The 26,874-nt window shown below is 42.9% G+C and overlaps 1 protein-coding gene across 1 annotated transcript in view; it reads left to right on the top strand.

Moving 5' to 3' along the window:
- The window catches only part of Frrs1l (ferric chelate reductase 1 like), a 31,225-nt gene extending 11,355 nt beyond the window's left edge, over positions 1-19,870 (top strand). The window contains exons 2-5 of the mRNA XM_036179106.1: positions 2,667-2,751; positions 5,605-5,743; positions 11,687-11,933; positions 16,686-19,870. Coding sequence (XP_036034999.1) covers positions 2,667-2,751; positions 5,605-5,743; positions 11,687-11,933; positions 16,686-16,858 — 644 coding nt within the window. The 3' untranslated portion in view covers positions 16,859-19,870. The remainder of the gene's footprint in view (positions 1-2,666; positions 2,752-5,604; positions 5,744-11,686; positions 11,934-16,685) is intronic.
- The last annotated feature ends 7,004 nt before the right edge of the window (positions 19,871-26,874 follow it).

Here is a 26,874-nt window from a genome sequence, read left to right as displayed (position 1 = left end):
GTTTATGTTTTCACAGTTGGAGAAAGCAAGCATGTAGAGGTGTGTCATTTACTTTTCTGTGACCACTGTATCTAGCAGAAACAGCTTAAGGATGGCAAGATGTATTAACCCTATGGTTTCAACCTGTCATGAGGGAGTAGACATGGTAGACAAGCTCAGCTCAGGGCATCAGAAGTGAGTGGCAGAGACTGTTCATGTCACAGTGAACCCAGAAAGAGAGAAGGGAGGATTCTTCAAAGGCCTGTTCCTGGTGACCTCCTTCTGCCGGCTAGGCCTTGCTTCCTTAAAGGTTCCACAGCTTCCAAAAGCAGTACCACCAGCAGGGACCAAGTGTTCAACAACAGCAACAACAGCTAAAAGAGCCTGCGGGGACATCAAATCCAAGGCACATCAGGAGACAGTTTACATGTCCCAGTCTGGGAGGGTTTTATTTAAACAAATGTATTTACATGCATCTTATCTCTTCACACAAACTCATGTTCTCTGAGGGGCTCATGTTGAGTAAAGATGCCCCCACTACTAGAAATCCAAGATTCTGGAGCAGTGGTGCTCAGCCTTCTAGTGCTGGGACACCCCCATACAGCTCCTCATGTGGTGACCCCAACCATAAAGTTATTTTCATTGCTACTTCATAGCTGCAATTTTGTTACTGTCGTGAATCATAATGTAAAGATCTGTGTTTCCTGATGGTCTTAGGCGACCTCTGTGAAAGGGTCATTTGACTCCCTAAAGGGGCTGTGACCTGCAGGTTGAGAACGGCTGCTCTAGGGTGTCTTTTCCAGGAATCAGGGACAAAGCCCAAATTGTCTGGGGTTTTTGGACATCTTACAAAGTAATAAATAAGTGAATGAATGAATGAATGAATGAATGAATGAACAAATAAATAAATAAATAAATAGTGCCTACAGTCTAGTGCTGTAACCCAGTGGTAAAATGTTTGCCCAAACCATTAATTCAATACACAAAACTGGGTGGCAGGTATTAACTGGATGTGTAAGCTCAGCTCACAGAACACAAGTTCTTATTTGGTCTTATTTGAGAACATACAAAATGATAGAAAAATCAATGTTAGTGAGGCATTTGCGAACCTAATGAACTTTCTCAGAACATTTGTATAAGGTCTGTTCTAAAACTTGCTTTTTATTTGCTGTCTAGAAACCTATTTTCCTTTTTAAAAAATTCTTCCCAATGCTTACTGGTTATCTATTAAGTTTATAACATTTTAGTAGCCATGATGACCCAGGGATGATAATGACAACTGGTATTTATTGAACTGGAAATCTATCATAAGCCAATATTACTCCTGATGCTGTGAATGGCTAAGGACTCATGTGTGACTAAAAAGTGGAAGAGGGGGTCTGGGGGTGATGCTCAGTGATAGTGTTTCCCAGCTTTTGTGAAGTCCTGAGCTTAATTCTACACACACACACACACACACACACACACACACACACACATATACACACATGCATTTACATACATACACATACACAGAGAGATATCGAAGGAAGAAGATGCAGAACTTGAGTCAGAAGTAAGATTGAAGAGATGGTCATCTCTAGAATCTTAATGACATATAAGGAAATAGCCATTGCACTCCTGGCTGAATATTCTGGGGAAAAATAGCCTTGGAACTTCCGTGACAAGTAATAGTAAGGGGACAAGTGAAGACACTTATTATAATCTGTAGCACGGACAAGCTGCTCAAAAAATACTGAGAAAAACAAGCCGGTCCAAGGCAGGATGCTGTCAACAGTAGTGAAAAAAGTATAGGTTTTAGCACAAAATCGGATAAAACTAGAACCAAAGCGTTTGACCCAGTTACTTAGGGGTGATAAAAGAGGGCTGTTGTTTGATCCAGTTCTCAAACTCTGTGGTATTAGAGACAGACAGATTTGTGCCAGGAGAGCATGGCCTGGAAACATTTGTGAGAAGTATAACGCTAATATAACTAAATAAAACTTCCCTGAACAAATAAAAAAGAAATGGTTTACATGACCTAGGCATATCTGTGGAAGCTTGTACTTCATCATTGATTGTCATTTACTCACTATCCAGTGCCAAACGTCATGCAGGGCAGAGAACACAGGGTGAGGCATGTATGGCTCCCGCATACATGGAGTAATTAGCCTAGGTGAAAATGATTTCCCCTATAAGCTGGAGGTCTCCATGGCCTTACTCTCTAGGGTTCCCTAAATGCATTGTGGTGTAAGTAATCTCAGATGGACAATGCTGGAAGCTATGTGTGGGAAGGACTTAGTATATGCGTAAGTGGTAGTTCAGAGAGATGAAATGGGAACCTCCATTCTATATGTGAGTGGAATCCCCCTAGTGCTAAGTTAAAAGCTGGGCCCTTGTCAACTCTCTTTCCTCCAGAGCATATGCACTGTGTTATAGTTGAGATTTTCTGACTCCTAAGGGAACAGTGATGAGCCAGTGGTTAGAATGAGGTCCCCACTCAAGGTCCCCGGTTGCTTGCTTGAAAATGAAATAAGAACACACTCATTCCCCTCAGGAAGGGGATCTTCTGACCTCATCAGAGACCATTGTTAAGTCCCTAAATGTTGCTAACGATGATGATAGAAACTAGTCGATGCATTTTGGGAATTCTCATTGTAAAAATTGTTACTGGATTTTTACAACCCCTATTGATTTTCACTGCCCAGGCTACCCTTTCCCCACTGCTCCTCCTGTGGACCCATTTGCCAAAATCAAAGTGGAAGACTGCGGAAGAACTAAAGGATGCTTTAGGTAGGTACAGCTTCAAATCAGATAATTAAGGCTCAGAAATGTACTGACTTCTCATGGTGGTATTTAAATCTACATGCATTGCTATGTGGGCACCTGGGCCTGTCCCCCTTTGGAACCTCCACAAAGTTATGGAGAACTCAGACAAAAAAACCCAGTGTTTGGGGGTTTTGTTTGTTTGTTGATACAGGGTCTTGCTGGCCTTGAATTTTGGATCATCTTCTCCCAATTCCTCCGTAATGCTGGCATTACAAGTGTGCACCACCATGCTTGGCTAGTGTTCAGTTTGGGCATTTCCTTCTTATCGCTGTGATAAAGACATAACCAAAAAGGTTTATGTAACAGTCCACCATTGAGAGAAGCCAGTGCAGGAACTCAAGCAAGGCAGGAACCTGGAGGCAGGAACTGAAGCAGAGGCCATGGAGGAGTGCTGTTCCTTTTTCTTGCTCTCACGGCTTGCAAGGCCTGCTTTCTTATACCACCGGGGACACCTGCCCGGGGCTGGTACCACCCAGAGTGAGCTGCACCTTTCCACGTCAGTTGTCAATCAAGAGAATGCCCTACTTACTTGCCTAGCCAGTCTGATGGAGGCATTTTCTCAGTTGAGGTTTCCCTTCCCAGATCCATCCAGCTTGTGTCAAATCGACAAAAGAATATCCAAGACAAGCAGATTCTCCTATAGCCCTGACTAGCTTTAACTTCGTGTAAACAAGGTTAACCTTGAATTTCTGACTCTCCTGCATTCACATCCCAAGTTCTTGCATCACAAATGTGTGCCTGGTTTCTGTGGTGCTAAGGACTGAACCCGGGGCTTTGTGCATACTGGGTAAGCATGCTACCAACTGACCTACAGTCCCAGCCCCAACAGTTCCTTTTCAAAATAGTCATGACTTGTGGATTCTGCCTGATGCTAACAAGGGTTATTGTAGCTTTTAGTTTGAGTAAGTCCCTATATGATTATTGGTAGCATTCCATCAAGACGTGATGGGTTCCAGACTAACATGATGGCAGATGTCTGTAATCTCCCACTCAGATGGCTGCTGCAAGGGGGTCACAAGTTTCAGGCCAACCTGGACTACCTAGTGAAAAAGCCTTGTGTCAAAGAGAAGACAGACGGAGGGAGAGTCGGAGACAGAGTGAGGGAGAAAATGAGAAGGAATGAACGTGAATTGGCTTGGTAGAAAGTGCTAGTGTAGAAACTTCCCACATAGAGGTTTTGATGAACCTGCACTAAAGATGCTGATTCTGGTGATTGTTCAGGGCTCAAAGTTTAAGGAGCCAAGCATCAACTACAGGGGCCTCAAGCCTGATTGGCTTACAAGTCTTTTTCAAAGACTTTTTCAAAATTCCAATACTGTTATCATTGAGCAAAATGGTCAGCACTGTTTAATTCTGGGGCGGTGAGATATATTGAGAAAAGAAAGGATTTTGATAGCCTGCTGGCCTCGAGTGGCTTATCTTTCACACGTCTCCGCTCTTTTTACCCTCCCCCATCCCTTCATTTGTTCCATCCCAGTCCAGGTTGCCTTTGCCATTTAGCTCTTCCCTGCTGGCCTGGGTATCTCTGCTAATGTCTCCTTCCTCATCACACTTCAGCACCCTGGGGCTCGTTCTTACAGACATCTGGTCTATGCTTTTATCCTCTCACCCACTGATAGAGTTTCGTTCTTCCCCTTCTTCCCCCTCCTTTCCCACTCTCTCTCATGCCTAGGGTCATGTGCATCACAAGCACATGCTTTACCAGGGAGACACACCCCACTGCAACACTGTGCACCATCCTGACACTGGTGGAATAACATGATCCTTTGCTAGGGGCTTCCAATTACTAAAGGATCCAATAAGCCATTTGTAAGGGTTTTTTGTTACATTTTTCTTTATTTTGTGTGCATGCCTGTATGTGTATGCATATGCACATGTAAGTGTACACACTTATGCCATGCACTCGTGTGGAGGTCAAAAGAAAACTTGCTGGAATTTTTTCTCTTTTAGCATGTGAGTTCCAGGGAGCAAACTCAGGTCACCATGCTTGGTGGCAGGTGTTCTTATTTACTGAGCTGTCTCACTTGTTCCTCTGTAAGAGATTTGAAATTTCTGTTTTCTTCTTGAGGTGCTCTCTAAAAAGATGAAGGTGTGCATAATCTTCCCATCTAGACAAAGACCTTATACTGTTAGGTTTTTGTGTCTGCCTTTGTGATTGTATTAACATCAAGTAAATTTTATAAATAAATCACATACTTGTGTTCAGTGGATACTGGATGAGATTCTCACATGGTGCATTTGTACAAGTGTGACTTTTGCAGAAAACCAAGAGATGAAATTTCAGGAGTTAGGCCATCACTCTGTGTCAATCATAAGGATACATTCAACTTGAAAGACCCTATTATTATACTTGGACACACCATTGCACCACTGCAGAAAACTGCTTCCAGGAAAGTTGTACCATTTATCATCACACAAATGCTGTGGCTTTCAGGATTTCTGCTTTTATTTCTAAACCTATGATATTTTACCTATGAAAACTTATAAGGGAAAATAGTTGGTATATATTTTAATTAAGAAAAACTGGGCAAATTTCTAACTTGAAGAAGAGACCTGGTTCAAGGCCTGTTGCAGACACTGACTTCGTTATCAATCTTGTTGAGCCCCTTCCCTTCTCTGGACTCCAGTTTTCATGTAAAGTGGAGCAGTTCCTATCCATGGTCCCTCCCGAGGAACCCGTGTTTCTCCAATCCTGAAAAGCAACAATCTAATGTAGTTAATAGCATTGCTCAGCGCCTTGGGTTGCACAGTAGGTGTTCTCTTTTCTTATTTGAACTACATAGAAGCAGAAATGTCTCTTTTTGGCCTATCCTCCAGATACGGCAAGCCAGGCTGTAATGCGGAGACCTGTGACTACTTCCTTAGCTACCGGATGATAGGGGCTGATGTGGAGTTTGAGCTGAGTGCAGACACGGATGGTTGGGTAGCAGTTGGATTCTCTTCAGACAAGAAGATGGTGAGACACAAATCATGATAGAAGCTGCCTTTTCTCTTTACTTTGTTGTTTGTCTTTAGATTTTGGGGGAAAAAATGAATTAATCAAAGAAGTAGAAGCATTGTGTTAGCCACAACTCTCTAATTGCAAGTTTAAAAAAAATTCAGAGTGTGGAAAGATGATTCAGTAGGTAAGAGCACACACACTGCTCTTACAGAGGACTGGGGTTCAGTTCCCAGCACCCACATCAAACAGCTCACAACCGCTTCTAACTCCAGTTCCAGGGGATCAGATACCCTCTGGCTTTAGTGGGTATCTGCACACAATGCACATAGTGCATATGCCATACAAACTTATGCAGGCACACACATATAAATGTACACGTAAATAAAAGTAAGTAAATATTTTTCCTTTAATTCAAGCAAGCTTTAGTGGAAAGATTTGTTATTAGAATACAGGGTGTTTTGTGCTGCATTAGTGATCAGCTCTGTCCACATTACTTTGCACACTACATATCCTGTGCCAACTGTTATGTATCCCCTGCTCACATGTGTGTGGATTGGCTGGGGTTCAGCTTGTTTCCTGTGGGCTCAGCTGGGCTTGGCTGAAGTCCATGGGCTGAGTTTGATTTCCTGTGTGTGCTTTAGTCTGGAAGGGGCAGCCACCAAGGCCTGTTCTCTTCATAGCAGAGGCAGCAGTGAAGGACCAGTGTAAGAGAGTCAGCATGCTTTTCCTCTATTCTCACAGACTCAGTACAGAACACCTCTGCGACCAGCTATTTCCCTCTCCTCTATCCCATCTCACACACACACACACACACACACACACACACACACACGCATGCACACGCGCATACACACACACACACACACACACACACACACACACACACACACACGCGCGCGCACACGCATGCATGCACGCACCAGGCAAGTCTCCAGTGGACACAAGCCAGGTGTCCTCCACCTCAATTGGTTCTGACACAATTTATGTGGAGACAGTGGCAAATGTCACAAAGTAAGGGTTTAGTTCAAGACTGCTCCGTTGTAGATGCCAGTTTGTGATCTGATGAACTGACTATACATCTGAGTTCCTGTGACTTCCTCTCAAGCTTCATTAATTTGCCAGATCTCAGGGAAACCCTTTCCTTGCATTCGTCCATTGTGTTCATCAGCCTTACAAATGATTAATTCGTTTTTTCAAAAGGCTTTAAAGGCAGAGGATGTAGCTCAGCATCGGAGAACTTGCTTAGCTTAGCATGCACATGGCCCTGGATTCCATCACCCAACCCTGCCACCAAGTGAATAAATAAGCAAAACAAACAAACAAAAACAAAACCAGGAAAACAGACAGATATTCAACAGCAATGACACCAGGGTTTTTTTCTGGCTCTGATTTCTGAAGTTTCCATCCATGGTTGCATGGCTCCATTGCATTGGATCTGTACTAAGATAGTAGATTGTGATAGGAAGTCTTTGGGAGAGGAAACCTTCTAACCTTGTGTGTAGGGGAACCAGAATCCCAATATCTGCACCAGAAGCACACCACCAACTGTCTAACTTCCTTCCATTAGGCCCCATCCCTCACATTTCCCACTCTTCTCCAATGGTGCCATAGCCTGGGAGCAACCTTTTACACAAAGGCCTTTGGGAGACATTTGAGATCCAAATTCCAGCAACTGTTTATAATACGGGATGTTAAAACAAAGTAAATGAACAGCCAAATGCAAGAGATACATGGAGAAGGTATAGGGGAGTGAGGGAGGAGCTTCCATGCCTACTTAGGGAGTATCACCCGCCAAGCTCCTTTGGGTAATTAGCAGTCAGGAATATCATACAAACTCTGTGTCTCTGTGTATGTGTGTCTCTCTGTGTCTCTCTATCTCTGTGTGCATCTCTGTCTCTGTCTCTGTATGTAGTTGTACATGTTCGGGTGAATGTGGGCATGCATGTGTGTTCACTTGAGTGTGGAGGTCAAGGACAGCGTTGGGTGTCTTTGCTCAGACACCTTCCACCTTTTATCTGAGCTGGTCTCTCACTGGCTTGGAGCTTCAGCAAGTAGACTAGGCCGGCTGGCCAGTGAGCTTCAAGGATCCACCTATCTCAGTCCATCTCATCACTGCTGGGATTGCAGACATACTCCACCACACCTAGCTTTCCACACGGTTACAGGAATCCAAACTCAGTTGTTATCATCGCAAGGCAAGCAGCTTACCAACTGTGTCATGTCCCTGACCCTTCTTTCGGATTTTTAAAAAAGAGAGAGAGAGAGAGAGAGAGAGAGAGAGAGAGAGAGAGAGAGAGAGAGAGCTGTCCAGTGTGGAAACCAAACCCAGGCCCTCTACAACAGCAGCAAGTTCTTTTAACCTCTGAGCCATCTCTCCAGCATCCTCTTGGGAGGGTTTATAAAGACTTCATTATGTAGATATATTGTTTTGTTTGTTTTTGGTTTTGGTTTTTCGAGACAGGGTTTCTCTGTGTAGCTTTGTGCCTTTCCTGGAACTCACTCTGTAGCCCAGGCTGGCCTCAAACAACTGGATATATTGTTTAATCATTGCTCATGAGTGATAATTCAACCTAGACACGGGGGGGGGGGGCAGGGGGGGGTGGAGGGGAGCTGAAATTCTCAATCCTCTACTGTCATTTGGTCCTCCTTCTGGAGACCAACTCCAGTCTGAAGCTAGGGTCCCCTAGCCACTAGTTATAAGCATACAAAAAAACAGTCTTCACACTATTAGATGTCTATGAGTTTCAGGAACTGGGGCAGAGACCAAATATGATTTCTCATTATATCACAGTACTGTAGCCAGAGGTATAGTCCAAACCTCTGTTCAGGTCACATCTACCAACATCCTATTGCCCCAAATACATCACACAGCCAATCCCAGAATGAAATGGCTAGGAAGCGCACCCTCCCTGCTGGGAGGCCCTGTGATGGTGTGTGTATCTGACTAGACTACCACCCCCACTATTGTTACTGGGGAGTGACGGATCAAATTCAATGAGCTTCATCTTCCACAGTATCCATTGGCCAGAAAATAGCTGTACCTCAGAAAGATCAGTGGCAAGAAAAGGGACAGGCACCAGTAGACCAGGCCGGGGTCGTATTGTCACCTCTGCTGTATTCTGACACCTGGTTCCTCTGGAGCCAGGCAACTATGTAGGGCCTTCCCCAAGCTGCCAGCCTTTCTTAAGCCAGGGCCTTTGTGTGTGCTGCCTTGATTCTCTAGAACCCTGGTTCTCAACCTTCCTAATGCTGTGACCCTTCAGTACAGCTCCTCATGTTGTGGGGACCCCCAACCATAAAATTATTTCACTGCTACCTCATAACTCAAATTTTGCTACTGCTATGAATCGTAATATAAATATCTGATATGTGATCCCTGTGGGGGTCACGACCTGTTGGTTGAGAACCGCTCCTCTGGAGTCTCAAGCCAATTCTCTTCATCTGGCTGACTTTGAGGCATGAGCAGGGAGTGATAAAGGGAAGAGGCGAGGGAGGGAGGCCCAGACCAAGGCACTTGCAGTGGCCAGAATAAGGAGGGCTCATTCTGTGGGGTTTTGAAAGTATCACTTGGGATGGAGAGATTGCTCAGTAATTCAGACTGCTTGCTGCTCTTCCAGAGGACCTGGATTTGGTTCCCAGCACCCATGTCAGGTGGCTGATGACCTCCTTTAACTCTAGCTCCGAGGGATTTGATGCCCCTTCTGGCCTCCATGGGTATCTGCATTCATGTGGCATAACACACACACACACACACACACACACACACACACACACACACACACACACACACACACACACACACACACACACACACACACACACACCATGATAATAGACTAACTCCCTGCAACTAAGCCAAGGTACCAGCGTCCCTGACATACAAGCTGCCCACACTTTACAGGACAGAGGACTATTTTTCCATGGATGCCTGGGAAGCAAAGCCTGAAGTCCCTAACTGTTACCACCTCAGGATGTGGAGTGGTGGCACAGGAGCCCCTGGGGTTTCTCTTACTCTCCCTGTCATGGATTCACTTTGGTATTTCTCTTCATGTGGGGTGGAGCCCCTGTGGGGTCCCAAGGAGCAGCTCCTGAGATCAGCATGTCATTCTTCTAGTGGCCAGTAGGTGGGGCTGTGCTGAGGGATGTTGCAGGCCGGTCTCAGCCCTGGCCTGTGAATCAACCCAATAAAGGAGTGTCTCAGTCTCTAGACCATAGTGAGACTGCATAGTGAGACCCTGTCTGAAAATAAGAAGGAAGGGAGGGGCAGAAGGAAGGAGGGAGGAAGAAAAAGAATGGGTTGTTTTAGGGCTCAGATAACAGATAACTAGGGAGCCTTTCAAATGTAATATCTATAAAGTACAGGCCCCTCCTCTCCTCTCTCCACTGAAGCATGGACTAAATTAAAAAGCAAAAACTCGATGATGTATACTAATAGCAATGTGGATTCTCTTTTTAATAACCTTGAATTTTTATGGAATGGTTTTCAACTTAGATTTAATATTATTTTAATAGCAACTTTGGGTTCCTATCTAAATGGCGTACCTCACAGGCTCCAGACACTGCCTCCTCCATCATCCATAGCCTCCATGAAACAGTACAATCAACCAATCTTTAATGTTTTTAATTTGTTATAAAAAAACAAAAAAAACACAAAGTGAAACCTCCAGATAAGCTACAGAGATAGTTCCTCAAACTCTGCTCCCTTACCCCATCTCTCTGTCTCTATATCTTGTGCCTGATAGCCTTTTTATTATGGTATCATTTTTGACCATTTTCCTGTGTATAATTCAGCGGCATCATTCACAATCACTGCTGTGAAGTCACCACCGTTTCCTAGTTCCAGAACATTTTCTCAAATAACGTTTTGTTGTCTGTGTGTTGTTCTCTACCAATGCTGCTGCTGATTAACTACTTAGGATTAACATTTTCTGGAAACTTCAATAATCATTACAGATATCGTGACATTTTAACCTCAAATATTTAAGAGGTTTCCTTTGAATTCAAGGACCTTGTCTTTCATTATGTGGTTTACTTATTAAATCCAGAGTTTGCGATCCATAGGATAGTATTGTCAAATACATTGTTTCCAAATGTGATTGACCAGCACAGTTCTGCTTATGAACATCATTGCATTTAGTGGTCATGTCTTCTTCGCTTTATAATCACTTCTGAGCCTTTTAAATTAATGAATGGATTAGCTGATGACTTTGGAAAGTTTTTCATAACTGAGGTTGTTTTGTTTTGTTAGAATGAGCTTCAACATGGACTTGCCTGGCTCTGCTCATCAGGCCACTTTGTGTGGTTTTGTGCAGGAATGCACCCTCCAACTCATCCCAGCAGGAAGGCCCCAGATGTCAGTCATAGTGATGCTACTCTGCTCACTTGTTTAAGATGTTTTTAAAAAGGATTTTAAAATTCGTGTATTTATTTGTTTGTGAGGGAGGTGTGCGTGCCGTGGTGCACTTGCGGCGGTCAGAGGACAACTTTCAGGAGTTGGTTCTCTCCTTCCACCAGGTGGGTCCCAGAGATCGAACTCAGGTCGTCCTGCTCGGTAGCAAGCACGTTGCCCTTAATGGCTGAGCCATCTCACTGGCCTGGTTTAAGGGTTTTTAATGGTATTTAAAAATCATTTTCAGTGCTGGACAGATGGCTCAGAGGTTAAGGACACTGGCTGTTCTTCCAGAGGTCCTGAGTTCAATTCCCAGCACCCACATGGTAGCTCACAACCACCTGTAATGAGATCTGGCGCCCTCTTCTGGCCTGCAGGGATACATGCAAACAGAACACTGTATACATAATAAATAAATAAATAAATAAATAAATAAATAAATAAATAAATAAATCTTTAAAAAATAAATAAAAATCATTTTCATGACATTTCTAGTTACAGAAGCTATGGGATATATTTCTGAGTGAAAAGTTTTTAACTCTTTTCTTCTCAACCTTTTTCTCTGGTAGGGTGGTGATGATGTCATGGCCTGCGTCCATGATGACAATGGCAGGGTCCGCATACAGCACTTTTACAATGTGGGACAGTGGGCAAAGGAGGTTCAGCGAAACCCTGCCAGAGATGAAGAAGGAGTTTTTGAGAACAATCGTGTCACCTGCAGGTTTAAGCGCCCTGTGAATGTTCCCAGAGATGAAACGATTGTAGATCTGCACTTGAGTTGGTATTACCTGTTTGCTTGGGGTCCGGCCATTCAGGGTAAGCCTGCATTTCATCCTCTGCATTGAACACCAGTCACCATCATGCTCATGCTCATTGTTAAGTGGAGTCACACTGTGTATTCTGCAAGGAAAAGGAAATATGAGTCCTTCCTTCAGAAGGTTCTAAGGAACTTACAGTGCAGGGGGACACCTGACACAGTGCACACATGATAGCTAGGGCATGTGAGAACACAGGATGAATGTGCACTCCATGAAGCCATCATCTGTCTGTTGTGGAGTGTGGATGTTTGTATTCACTCCTCACCTCTTCCTACAGAGGTCTAGACGTCACCACCCTTGTGTTTATAGAGAACAAGAAACTTCCTCATGGTAGACAATAAATTAATGGTAGATATAAAACTCAATCCTGGGTCTTTCAGACTCCAAAGTCGGTGAACTCCTTTACCCATCATCCTGTTTAATAAGAACATCCTGAAGAGGAAACGGTGGTCTCCAGAGATTTCTCCAGAGCTTGATAGCAAGCATAAATTCTTACTTTGTGACTATTCCCATGGTCACAAATCAATCAAAATGCCCTATATTTCAGCACTCAAATATTAAGGTGCATAATAATTCCCAGGCTATATTGGTATGTTAGAGGTGGGGGCTGAGAGTCCGTGTTTCTAATAAGTTCCAGGATGATACTGGAATGGGGATGATGTGAATGTGGTGAAGCTCTCCAGTAGTTTCCTATCAAAGACCCAAGGGCATTCTAAGAGACCTTATAGAGGTTGCTTAATTCAAGTCATGGTGTGAGCCTTCCATGTGGTCAGTGGACCTAACAGCCTGACCAGGAGCGGAGGGAGAATTCATTCTCTCAGTCTGACAACTAGGACCTTTGCCTTTCCTCCTTGCTTTTTCTTTTCCTTTGAGCTGGGTGTCTACGATATTGCTCAGGCTAGAGCAGTCCTCCTACTTCGGCCTCCTGAGTGGCTAGGGTTACTGATGTGTACCACTGTACCCAACTCGACGTCTGTTTTTACTGTGTGTTCAGCAGCTTTCTGTTGCTTCAGCTGGCCTGTTCCCATCCCCCCATTTCTTTCCACTGATTTAAAGAGTACACAGTCCCCCCTCCTCCTTCCCTTCCCCTTCTTACCCATTGCCTATTGAGAAAAGAGTTGGATGCCTCCAGATTTGGGATATTTTTTCATTAGCTGATTTCCCAGAGTAACCCCACTGGATCTGCAATGATACCTTCAAGTCCTTTTAGTGTCCCGGGAAATAAATGATAATTTAGCCTGGAGAGATGAATTCATTTCACACGATAAGATTGGTATGTGAAAATGTGACTTTTTAGTGCTGGTTCTGCCCCTGGGTAGCTATGGGGCCTGTTATCTAACATCCGAACTTCATTTCCTTGTATCTAAAGTGGGGGCAATAACAATGCCTGCTTTATAAGGTTATTGACTAGCAGGTGAAAATAGTTATGTAGAATTGCTTTAGCAAATTGAAAAGTGCTGTACAGTAGTCCCATTTCATCTGTTGGAGATGTTTACTGGGACTTTGCAGCGTCTACCTGAAACTCCATATTCGCCCCTATACATAATGTATAAATTAGAATTTAATATGAGATTTACAGTGATGCTAATAATAGTGATACTAATATACTAATAAAGCAGTCATAACAGTACATAGTTACATTAAAGTCATATAAAATATAATCTTACGCTCTTTTTCAAAATATCTTGCTACCCCATACTAGATTATGGTCATTGAAAGCAGAGAGAGGAACCTTGGATAACAGGACTCTCATCTGTTCAGAAGGTTGTCTTCTTAGAGTCTAAAGTTCCAGATGTGGAGGGATCCATATGCATCTGGCTTTGCCTGATAAGCTCCTCCAGCTTCCTCTTCTCATTGTTCCCAGGCCAAACAGACCGACCCCCGCCCCACATGCTGGCCCTTTCCAACACTGTCGGCTATTATCTGTCCTGTTATTGTCTTTTAGCATAAACTTTGGGCTAAAGTGTGAAGGGCTAGAGCTTCCATTTCCTTCAAGAAAGTCACGGACTTGAGGTGTGTGGCATAAGGTCAGGCAAGGACCAGTGAGCAAGGTGCTGTTAGGTACAGAGTGAGCGGGACCCTATGGAGAGGGGGAGCTCCCTGCCAGCTGGGAGACTTTGTGTAGCAGCTGCTTGCTGTGTCTGGCAAAGCTTCCTCAGAGAAAGGCTGTAAAATGCCCCCTTGTTGCAAACTGGGCCTGGTAGTACAGGCCTATAATTTCAGCTGTTCTGGAGGCCAAGGAAGAAAGATCACAAGTTCAAGGCTTGTTTGGGCTACAGGATGAGTTCAAGGCAGGCCTGGAAAGTTTACTGAGACCCTATCTCAAAGTAAAAAAATAAACATAAAAGAAAGTTGGCAAGCTGGGCCTATAGCTCAGTGGAAGATATTTGCCTAGCATGTTTATGAACCTGAGCTCAATCTCTAGTACTGTACAACAAAAACACTCCACCCTAACTGAGCTCTAGTCCTAGGGAAGCCTTTGCATTGAACTATCATGCCTCAGTTTCCCTAACCCAGCTTTAATATGCCCATAATATGACGATAAGGAAGTCAGATATGCCTAATCAACTTTACCTCATTAAGCATTTAATTTATTTTTTGTTTTGTTTTGTTTTTTTGTTTGTTTGTTTTTCAAGACATGGTTTCTCTGTGTAGACCCAGCTGGCCTTGAACTCACAGAGATCCGCCTGGCTCTGCCTCCCAAGTGCTGAGATTAAAGGCATGTGCCACCTACCCCCCACCCCCCACCCTCCACCCTCCACCCCCAGCTTATTTATTTTTTATTTTTTAAGAAAAAAACTTGCTGGCCATGGTGATGCTCGTCTTTAATCCCAGCACTCAGGAGGCAGAGGCAGATGAATCTCTGTGAGTTTGAGGCCAGCCTGGTCTACACAGTGAGATCCAGGACAGCTAGGACTACACAGAAGAACCCTGTTTAAAAGGAAAAAAAAAAGAAAAAAGAAAGAAAGAAAGAAAGAAAGAAAGAAAGAAAGAAAGAAAGAAAGAAAGAAAACCCTCTTGGTTCAAGCAGTTCTCTTGCCGTAGTTCTCTTGCTGGAAGCCGTAACTACAGATGTGCACCATAGCACGTAACTTGGAAAAAGTAGCTTATTACCATTTATTTTATCGTTTTAGTTTAGTGCTGAGGGTTAAAGCAGAGACCCTTGAATTCTGGGCAGACTCTCTGCTGCTGACCTTGCCATCAGCCCTTAAGCATCCCACACAAGGATGCTTCCTCCCTTTTTCTGGTGGCCAGGTAGAGGAAAGCTCATCCGAGGACTTGGTACCTTAGTCATTCTCCTGTCCAAACTGTTTTTCCCTACTCTTTAGAAAATCAGGCATCCTGCATGCCAATCCCTTTTGGCCAGGGAAGCTTCTCCTCTCCTCTCCTCTCCTCCCCTCCCCTCCCCTCCCCTCCCCTCTCCTTCCCTCTCCTCCCCTCCCCTCCCCTCCTCTCCCCTGCCTTCTCCCTCCTGCCCTCCCCTTCTCCCCTCCCATTTCCCCTTCTTTCTTCTTCTCCCCACCCCTGTGGTACATTCATGTGAGTGTACAGATGTGTGATTAGAGGTCAGAGTAAGATATTGAAAGATATTGAGTGTCTTCCTTTATTACTCTCTGCCCCTTTTTTTATTTTTTTTCCCTGAGACAGGGTTTCTCTGCATAGTCTTGGCTATCCCAGAACTCTCTATGATCCACCTACCTCTCAAATGCTGGGATTAAAGTGCCCGGTCACCTTATTTCTTGAGATAGAGTCTCTCACTGAACTGGAAACTGGCCTTTTGGGCTATGCTGGCCTGCTGGCCGCTCTACCTGTCTTTGATGCCTCTGTGCCCAGGTTATAGACACATACCTTCGCTTCCCAATGCTTGGGTTATGCACACACACAGCCATGTCTGGCTCTTTACATGGGTGTTGGGGACTCAAACTTAGGACCTCATGTCCTCAGGCTTGCAGAATAAGGACTCTTACCTACTGAGCCATCTCTCCAGCCAAAGGCTGGCTAGCCCTTAATAGCCCACAGTCAATGAAAGAGGACTTCCATTTGTGTGGGAGACTTTGGTCTGGACTAGAATTCCTGATCCATAGCTACAAGATTTGGGGCTGTGGAGGTAGCTCAGTAATAGAGCATTTGGGTTCACCCATCCCCCAAAGATCTGAGGAGGCAAAATTAGTAACATTTGCTCAATCTATATATATATATACTTTTTTGGTTTATTTCCCCCCGGAGGCTGGAGAGATTACTCAGTGGTTAAGATCACACCCTGCTCTTGTAGAGGACATGAGTTCAGTTCCCTGTACTCACATCAAGTGACTTCATCTCCAGGAGATCCAGCACCCTGTTTTTGCCTCTGTATGTGCACACAATTACAATTAAAATAAATCTTTAAAAAAAATTAAGAGTTTTACACTATTCCATATTGAGGAGTTTAAATTTATTAGAGGCAAATAGAAATCCACACACTTTCTGCAAGTATAAATACTAAAACTGGCAGCCACAGAACAGAGATACCAGTAAGTTGTTCTGATCTGGAGAGGGAGGGATGACTTCAGATGAATAAAAAACTGCCCTTGGGAGTAAAGATACACGATTTCTGTGTTCTCTGTCACATGCGCCATCAACTGCTGATGACTCTGCCTGATTGCACATCTTAAGCACCGTGTCTGTGTTTAGCAGTGAAAACCGTCTGTAGTGTTTCTGTCTTAACTCTGTGCGGCTTTTGATCTGCCCTCCCTCTACTTCTGTGTTAAAGGCTCCATCACCCGACATGACATAGACTCCCCGCCGGCCTCAGAGCGCGTTGTCAGTATTTACAAGTACGAAGACATTTTCATGCCGTCGGCTGCCTACCAGACCTTCTCCTCACCATTTTGCTTGCTTCTCATTGTTGCCCTGACCTTCTACCTGCTGATGGGAACCCCTTAGCCACAGAGGCCAGGCCAGCAGACTACATGGAGTGCCAAGCCTTCAGTATATATTTTTCAATAATCGCCTGTATCATTTTAGCTTCTGTTATTTAAAAAAAAAAAGTCGTGATTTCAACATATTTGGAAAAAAAAAAAAAAAGAACAAGCTTTTCTCCTAGTCAAACAGGATTGTCGAGGCAACCCTGCTTTCGGGAAGTACTTAAATCGTTTGCAAACACTTCAGATATGTTTTCTATTTGAGCTTTACAATATCTGTGCATTGGCTTGGTAAAACTGAGAGTCATAATACCGATTGGGATTTAAACCCAAACAAAGGCTGCCTTTTGTTGGTCTACATCTCTCATAACCTGGGCTAACATGATCAGATAACACATAGCAAGGTAAAGAAAGAGCTAGCTGGAAAATGTATCTCAGAGCAGTCTTTATTTTGAGCAGTACTGCACAAGAGGGTTTACTTTGCATATTGCTGTGGAGACCTTTACAGGATGTCACAAGTGCATCATCAGCCTCTTGAGAACTTTTCTGTGAAGCATAAATGCTTTTAGATAGTCACACAGTTGATGGGGAATGTGGGAGAAATTGTAGTGATAAGCAAATGGTTTGTATGTATCTAAAGTATCTTCTCAATTATCGAGTAGTTATGAGAAAACAGTTTTATATTGCTGTTAGGTGGAAAATAGAACTCTGAATATTCCTGAAGATGTAGAATTTCTTTAATGATAAAAATAGGAGAATTCTTAGTACTTAGAATTTGCTCTCTTTTGGTACTAAATTGTTCATGGATGGCTCTAGCCAATGGTGTTGTTCAAGTCAGCATACATTAAGCATAATTAAATATGCATTATGACAGACAGGTCATCTTAAGGAAAACATACATGAACATTTTTAAAAAGTGTAGACATCAGGAGCAAAAATGGGAAGAATAGAGCCTAAGGTAAATTCACTAAGAGTATACATTAAAAATGTTCAATTCTATGTTTCCGTTTTCAAAAGAGCCGGATACTCTTTTAGTCCAAATACCCATGCTAGTAGCCTACCTAGAGGAGAGACACTGTGGGCACTTACTGTACGCCATTCCCACGGTGGCATTCCAGAATTCTCTGATTTGTTCCCATGGCTTCCAAGGTGGCTCCAACTTTGTAGATGAGCAACACCAGACTATGGTTTCTAAACCCATTCCCAAGATTCATGTCAGAGGTGAACTGTGGGGAGAATATTCAGATTCTTCTGAACTGGTGCCAAAATAAAGTCCGTATTGCTACATTGTGACACTGCCCACACCCAGTTTCAAACTCAAGGTTCCAGTTGGTGGCTCCACCTGACTACAACTGCCTCTTCACTGAGCCCTCTGATCCGGGTCAAGTTTGGCTCAGGTATGGCAGGCACATCAGCTTCTCAGCATTCGTAGCTGGTTTAGGAGTTAGGTTGGGAGTATATAGAGACACCTGTGTTGTAAATAAGAAGCCCACTATTTTTATATCCTTTATGTGTATGTAGTTGATCTATAAATAGCAGAGCAAATAGAGACTTCAGTTAAAAGTAGGAATGAGTGGCATTTCCCTTCTACATATATTTCAAATCAAGTAACAGTTTCACAGTCTTTCGACTTTAGTGACCAGCTCTGTATATTTAGCTTGGAAAGTTCAGAGTTACCCTTGCCCTTACAGTAGCATACAAGCAACTCTACTAAGCTCCAGTGTCTTCTGCCTCTTCAGGGCCACTGCCTGTCCCAAGAGAGTCTGAAGGGCCTTGAGTTCTTCTAGCCTGCTCTCTGTCTATCACCTGTCCTGTCTTCCCTCCTGTGGATGATGAGCTCAGCTGTCAGGCTCTATCTAACTTAGTTCTTTCTCTTCCAGTCTTCTGGACTATGTAGTTTTTGGACTGACTCAGCACTCCTGTAGCCCAATGGGCTTCTTCATCACTCATGTCAGAATTTACTCAATTTCTGGCTTCTTGCTGGCTAACCCCCCTCATTAGGAGCCATTTCTTTCTCCTCATCCTTGTACCTGATGCTCCTTCTTAGTAGGGACTCAGCAGACTGATGGACCGAGTTACGAAACTGCCCTGATGTTATGAGTTTACTTGGGCCAGAGGAATCTCTTTTATATACTTTATCTGACTAGCAAATGTTTTTTGTTTTTTTTTATATATACTACTCATGATCCAACCATGTCTTCCAAAACATAAATGACAGAATCCTTAGTGACGGTGTGGTTTTGCCTTTCAGTGGACATCAGTTGGCACTTTAGACAATAATCGTTGTCCTGAAATAAGATTTCAGACAAGGGAGGTATCACAACAGCTGGCCATCATCTCAGAGAACTGTCCACTGATAGACATGTTAAAGCCCTACAGACTCTGAATTCATCCATTCTTACCTAAGCCACTCCTACTTTTATCTCGATTCATCCTCTCTCTCTTTCAACAGGGCTTCTCAATCCTCCTTCTGCAGCCTCCTGACTCCTGGCTGCTGCTCTCTCAAACATGCTCCACCAGGTCTGACAATATGTTTTCATTTTCTATACAGTGATTGTCCTGAGGGAGAAGCCTATCAGTGCTTTTTGGTAAAATGCCCAAGTGAAATGTGAGGGCGGCGGACAAATCTATGTAGTGCTGCTTTAAGTGCTCCCTGTGGATTAACCCTTTCAATCCCACTGACCAGAGGAAGCACCTGTTATTAATCCAGCTTCACAGAAGGAAAAACTGAGGTCGAATTTAGCAGTGCTGGCAAGACTTTAGAGATGCTAGTTCAATGCCCTTGTCATGCAGGAGGCAGCGGGGCCGAGGGAGCCCTAGGACTTGCTGCCCCTCATGCCAAGTCTTTAAAACTTCCATTAAACAGAGCCCGCTATTCATTCTCAACTCAGCAAGGTGCCTTCACCTGTCCCCTTTATGGTAACTATGAGGACTTCTTACAGCTGTATTTGAGGAACCGAACATACTTGTTTTGTATCGTTTTATTTTCTGCTGAAAACCTTTTGATTATTTTTACCAGTCATTTTAGTACTTTTCTTTCTTTTCCTTTCTTTCCTTTCCCTACCTTTCCCTTCCCTTCTGTTCCCTCCACTTCCTCCTCCTCTTCCTCCTCCTTCTTCTCTCTCTCTTTCTTCCTTCCTTTCTTCCTTTCTTTGCAGTAATGATGGTCATACCCAAGGCCTTGTACACATTAGCAATGTGTTCTATCACCCAGCTACACCCCCAGCTCATGTTTAGTACTATTAATGTTTTTCATACTAATGTGTCAATTGGACATGATTGGAAGAGTGCGTTTTCCTTAGCTTTCAAACATGATTTTCTTAAAACCATGGTCTGTCTTAGCACATGGAACTCCATATGCTTTTTTTGTCCCACTGTGGTTAAACATGTACTCTGACAAAATCCAGAAACTTCATTCAGTTACCTTGGGTTGTTTTTTTTTGTCCTTAAAGAAATCAGAAAGTTTGACAACTGAGGGATGGATTTCCATTCCAGTATATTCATACTATTTTTTGCAATCCAAGTTTACTGTTTGTGTTCAGGATTTGGTCTTAAGTGATGTTAGCACTGAAGTGGAATGCCATTCTTAGCTCTATCCTGGGATTTCTTAAATTTTCCTTGTAAAGAAAAGTTCAGACAGTTCATAAGTGAATAAGCAGTGCTGCACATTGATAAAAGAACTGAAATTTGAACTTCATATACTTTGCAGATGCCAAAATGTTATATTGATTTTTAAAAGCTTTTGGAAATGAAAAATTCATTCTTAGTTTTCAAGCTGAACAAAAACAGGAAGTAGGCTGGGCTAGGCCCCTAGACTCTGGTTTTCCCACAGTGGCTTTAGTCATGGGCATACTATCTATCCAGGCCATTGTAAATCATATCGCCAGTAACTTACTCATAGCTAGTTGTCAAAGTTAGTGAGTACTTTGTTTAAACATGATTTATAGTTGGTTTGCTGTTATAACTGAATATCATAGTGGCATCCTTACACATTTATGTTCTAATGTGTTTCCTGGTGTTGGCACAAAAGAGGTAACAGTAAAGAACCAATCTAGGTAAATTACAGATTGCTTTTGCCTGAGGTCTGGCAGTCATGAACGTGTTTCACTATTGAGCAGCTCTTGTGGTGAACATCTCTATGCTTTAGAGTAATTTATTTCTGTGTAGAAATTTTTAAAAAGTATCATAAAGGCCTGAGAATGCTTTATACATGTGACACATCTTTCTCATATAGTGAAACAATGTGTGAGAGCCAGCATACGAGGCCACATGCTGAAGTGACTGTAATTGATTATTGTACATCCTTACTCTCTAAACAGAACTGCATATTTAGTGAACAGGTTGATAATCTTCAGTGTGTTTATATGTATATACACTTTGTACATATGTGACAGATGGGGGTGTATTTATACATAAACACACACACACACACACACACACACACACACACACACACACACACACTATGAGCATGAAAGGTTACTGCCAGGATTGGTTCTTTTTTCTGACCTCTTGTATACTTTAAACCCAGAGATAAAACATTGTGTGTGTTACAGGCATACTTACCCTTGAATTTTTAGTAATTTAGTTTGTAGAAAGGATTCCTGGATCTTTTATTAAGCCTTGCCTCCTCTACTCAACATTATATGAATTGTTAAGAATGTATACGAATTGTTGTTTAATTTAGCTTTTCTATACCATTAAGAATACAGGACTCAGATTAGTTAAGCAACTGGCATGTTACATGGCGGCCTAAACATGTTTTAAATTGCATTGGTTTTCTTACTCTATCTTATTATTTAATGAGCAATTTGTGTACTTTCAAGTTGGATTTCCTTGTGTTTTTATTTAACAGATGACTTGCATATAATTTCCTTTTCATGAAAATAGTAGTTAAGGAAATATGAACCTAAATATGCCTGGCAATGGAAATTTGTATGTAAATCTCCTAGCTTTGGGGGTGTGTTCCATTTAAGAATACACCAATGAATGAGTAATATTTTCAGTTTTCTCCCAAATATTTACAATTAGGTAAGTAACCACTCAGTCTGATTCTTCTGGAATGTAATCATTCTCTAAGGTTGCTGAATGCTCAGTGGGTGTGGCATTCACCCAGGTCACTAGCCTCTTTCCTGCTTCATTGCCTAGAATGCCCTGACCCCCCTGCACCCTAAAAGAGTGAATGCAGCTTCTCCACATGCCTTATTCCCACTGACGCATTGACATGCTGGAACAATCTGACACCAGAAGTACTAATACAGTTTTTTCTGAGACTGTCTACAAAATACTATTTTGTTAAAAACTATGCCTTTAAATAGACACTGATGGGTTATATTTGTTTTATAAAAAGTTGTGTACCTAATGTTCAATTGTGATTGATTTTGAGATTATATATAAATGTATATTTATAAGCCTGTCCTATGTGGATTTTTACTCTAAGATGTGTGACACATTACTAATAAAGATATGGGTTTCTATTTATGTAAAGTAATGTAGCAACACTCCTAACTGCTACCTAAATGATTACTCCATTCATAGGCTACCACACATACTTTTATCTTTAGAGGATTAAGTGATACTCAGAATATATTAACCAGGATTAAGCTTTAAAAACATAAACTCTCAACATAATTTGAATTCTTCCTGTTGATGTAATTAAAACTAGTTTATAATTCCTTATTGCTTTGCTCTGGTGCACTTTTTGATTTTTCCATTTCTTTTCTCTGTGTGTTATTTAATTGTAAAATGTTTCTCCATTCTCCTTGAATCATTATAGACCTTGAGAAAGATGGCAACCTGTCTTGTCTGACAAACAGGAAAACTGTGTTGCTTTAGTTACCTGAAAGTCCCTCTAGAGAAGCAATATGCAAACATCAGCTTGTGGAGGCTTCAGTTTGGTGTTTTATCAAGCAGTAAATGGTGATCTATAATCTCATTTCAAGTGTATCAGCTACTTCGATGCATATATCTGGTTTTAAGAATTTCAATTAAAGTCCTTACTGGTGACTAAACCATATAGTATCACTTAAGAGTAAGTAGAGGGGCTGTTGAGATGGCTCAGTGGGTAAGTGCACTTGATGCCAAGCCTGATGACCTGAGTTTGTTTCCCATAGGCTGCACTGTAGAAGGAGAGAACTCCCATAAGATGTCCTCTGGCCTCTGTGCGCCTGCATGTGCGCACACACACTAAGTCAATGTGGTTTTCAAAGGATGACTAGGTAGAGTTTAGCTGGGGCGTCTCCTGAGTCAGGAGGAAGGAGAGAAACTGCAGTAGCCGAGCTGCGGATTCTAGGGGGACTGGTTTGAGAAGATACAGTGGCTACGTTGGTAAGGAGAAGCTCTTGTGTAGTTGAAACCTAGAGCCAGGGTCCTCCCCTAGCCTGAGGGCAACCAGGAATGCAGGCAAGGATGCTGAGGTTGAGTTAAGATTTAAGCTGTGCAATGAATGTGTTCCTTCAGTATTTCTATCCACTGTGGAAGCCCTTGGGGATTCAGCATAGGTGAGTGTGTGTGTGTGTGTGTGTGTGTGTGTGTGTGTATGTGTGTAGGTGGTGGTGCTGGGGAAGCCTTTGTGATGGGATTAGTGTCAAGATGGGATTAGGGACAAGAGAACCCTTGCCAGAACTTGATCATGCTGGTTCCTTGGTCTCAGACCTCCTAGCTTCTACAACTATTTGAGACATCTAAAGTAATTTGGAATAGCAGCCAAACTGACAAAGACAAAGAGATGGACTAAAATAGGCAGAGTAGACAGAGGCATCCCCAAGAAAGGGGAGGGCAATGCAAGAAGAAAGATTAAAAGGATGCATGTTGGCCCCACCTACATCTGACAAAGGCTATTATGTCTACAACAGATCTCCACAAAGTTGGTCACTTAAAACAACACAAATGTTTGTCTCATTGTTCTGGTGGCCAGATCTCAGTGGAATCAAGATGTTGGCAGGGCATGTTTCTTCTGGAGGCTTCAGAGAAGAAGACTCATGTTTTGGTATCTAGTTGTCAATAGCTGCCAGCATTCCCTAATCTGTCATTCCAATGACAGTCTGAGCTCTGACTATATGGTATATGGTATACCATCTCCTTTCATGTCGTTTAAACTCCCTTTCTTCCTTTCGTAGACATACTTGTGATTATATTTAGCTCCTCTCCACCATAACCTAGAAATGATCTCTTTGTCTCAAGAACCTTAGCTTAGTTACAATTGCAAAGTGATGTTTGCCATAGTAGGCCACACACTGCACAGGTTGGAGGTATTGAGGGCAGGGTGTCTCTGGAGGACCATTCTTCATTCCTTCCTAAAACTGAAAGATAAAGGGTAAAGTGGGGAGTAGAGAGATGAGGTAGAGTATGAGCCTGTACCTGATCACACAAGACGTTGTAGGTTGTAGTGAAGTGTTCAGATGTCCTAACATGGGATAAAGAGGCTTGGAAAGAGGTCAGTTTGGGTCTGAAGAAGATCATACTGCCTGCAGTGTGATGGATCCGAGCACATCGAATGAAAAGTAGGTTGAGAGACAAGTTGGAAGCTGAGGTGACATCATCATAGTGCCAGGTGTACAACCAACTGTGCAACATGGAGGATTCAAAGCATCAGGACTTCATCTGTAAATGAACAGTTCACTTTAGCTGGGTGAGTTAACACCTCTAATGTCAGCACTGAGGAGGCTGAAGCAGAAGGATCTTGAGTTTGAGGCTAGCTGAGCCGTGTGGTAAGACAGTATTCAGACAAGCGGGAGGTGGGGGGTATTGAAAGCTGAAGTCAGTGGTAAAAAATTTATGGACTGGGTGTCAGAGTTACCTATCAGCAGGGAGTAGCCATAAATGTCCTTACCTGGTGGCTCACGGGCTTCAGAGGAATAACTGACATTTTCTCTGGTTGACTATTGGGAGTTAGGGATCAGGATTTGGAATACTGGACCATCTCTTTTTTGGCTGTGTCTCTACAACACACAGAGGTTGAGGCCATCCTGTGGTATAAATACCTAGCCTTCTATTCTGTGACTCTGAATAAGACTGAAAACAAGACAGTGGATGCATTCCAATTTGCCCAGACTCACCTTTCTTTAGTGCTAAACTAAACTATCTTTTTTGTTTGGGACCCGTGGGGGTGGAGGGGAGGGGGAGGGAAGTGTTATGTGTTTGCTTGTCTCTCCTGTGCGTGGATGTAGATGTGAACACACAACATTTGAAATATCCTATGGACTTTGTACAAAAGCAAGTTGTTTTGAGAATTTTCTCCCCAAGTGAGTGAGTAAGCAATGTCTGCCCCACACCTTCCCCATAAGGTAGGTCCTAATGACACATCAATGTTCCCGTCCTCTGAAGTTCACTCTAGGTAACCAATACATTTATTAGGCTTACTTACGAAGCATGGGTGAGGGGTTATGAGCAGGAGCATGGCTGACCCTAAAACAGAGAAGGAACTGGAAGGTCTGCACCCAGAGTGAACAATGGCTGTGCAGATGAAGCCCCTCTCAACTAACCTCCCCGGCCTATATACTTGCTCCTCTGGGAGACTGTAAGCATTTAGGGGCAGAACTGCATATGAATGGCGGGGAGGAGTGGCTAGACACTCAGGTGAGCGGCCAGTGACCCTCCCATCCTTCTATGAGGGAATGTCATCAGACAATAAGCCTGACTATGATGGTCTAATGCAGGCAGAGCTGGTCTTCTGATGATGGTGGTTGTTCTGCTCAGAGGATAGTGTTATGCAACCCAAGTGCTTAGCACACTCGTTTGTAGAAACCCTTGGAGAATACACAATGCTGGGTAAAGCCTCTCCCTGCTAGTGTTAGACCTTGGAGGTTACTGTATTCATAAAAGATGAGTGTTTGGGACACAGATTGTTCAAGAGATGACTCTTGGCAAGGAATCATTTTGAGAACTACTATCAGGGTCTCACCATGTCCTGGGCCAAAAAGAGTAACTACAACAGATACCACGATGAGAAAATATCTTGATTCCTATAACTGGAAGGGCAGGTGCAGCCTGGTCTCAGGGTCCTTCACTGTTTCCAGGGTGCCGAGGAGACTGGTCTTCCCTGAGGGCTTTGTCAGGTGATGCCATCAAAGAGAAACTAAGAAGCTTAGCATTTTAGAAGAGATACCCTAGAACTGATGCTCCATGAGCTTGAGATTGGAGTGGACTTGGGTCCCTTTTTCAAATTTAGTTCTTAGGTCCTATCAACCTAACACACAGTACTCATCTCAAAAGGAATAAGACATAATTTTTTCTTAAGCAAAATGTGAGTGACTATGGCCTAAGAACATGTATCCCGGTTGCCTCAAGAGACATATTCTAGCATGGAAGTGGTTACAAGAGATTCTATTAGTTAAAGGACAGAGAAAGTAAAAATTAAAGCATTAACCAAATACATTAGTAGGGCTACTACTGGCAGGTAAGTTATATCAAAGAAGGGAAAATTCAGCTATGTATTTAGATACTCTCTGGTGACATTCTTAGCTTTTGGGTGGCTGAAAGCTGGAGGGCCACGAAAAACACATTTTCAAGGTTTTATCTGATGGTCAAAAGGGTGTTAGGTTAGACAGGAATGGGCAATGAATGCCTGTTCAGTGAGGGCTAAAAGTAGCCCAAGATAATTTGACTCTGAATCTGCGGTTCCCAGTCTTGGCAATGGCAAAGTTCTAGTTGAGTTTTCAACCTTGCACACACATCCTCAACACAGGCGTGGCCTCTTCTGGCTGTGTCTCCCTGCCCCCAGAACTTTAGAGTTCTACATCTCAGGAGTTAAACTTTGCGGGCAACTAAATGAATACTCAATAATTCTCAACCTGTAGGTTGCAACCCATATCAGATATCCTGCATATCAGACACTTACATCATGATTCTTAACAGTAGCAAAATTATAATTATGAATTGTAACAGTAGCAATGAAAATAATTTTATGGTTGGAGTCACCACAGCATGAGGAACTGTATTAAAGTGTCACAGCATTAGGAAGGTTGAGAACCACTGCACTAAGGGTTCAATATCATGTAGTAAGCACAAACAGGCTGTTGGGAAAGGATACCGTTCATT

Source organism: Onychomys torridus, chromosome 2 (genome assembly GCF_903995425.1).
Source record: "Onychomys torridus chromosome 2, mOncTor1.1, whole genome shotgun sequence".
NCBI classification, from domain to species: domain Eukaryota; kingdom Metazoa; phylum Chordata; class Mammalia; order Rodentia; family Cricetidae; genus Onychomys; species Onychomys torridus.
This window is presented reverse-complemented; position numbering and strand designations above follow the sequence as displayed.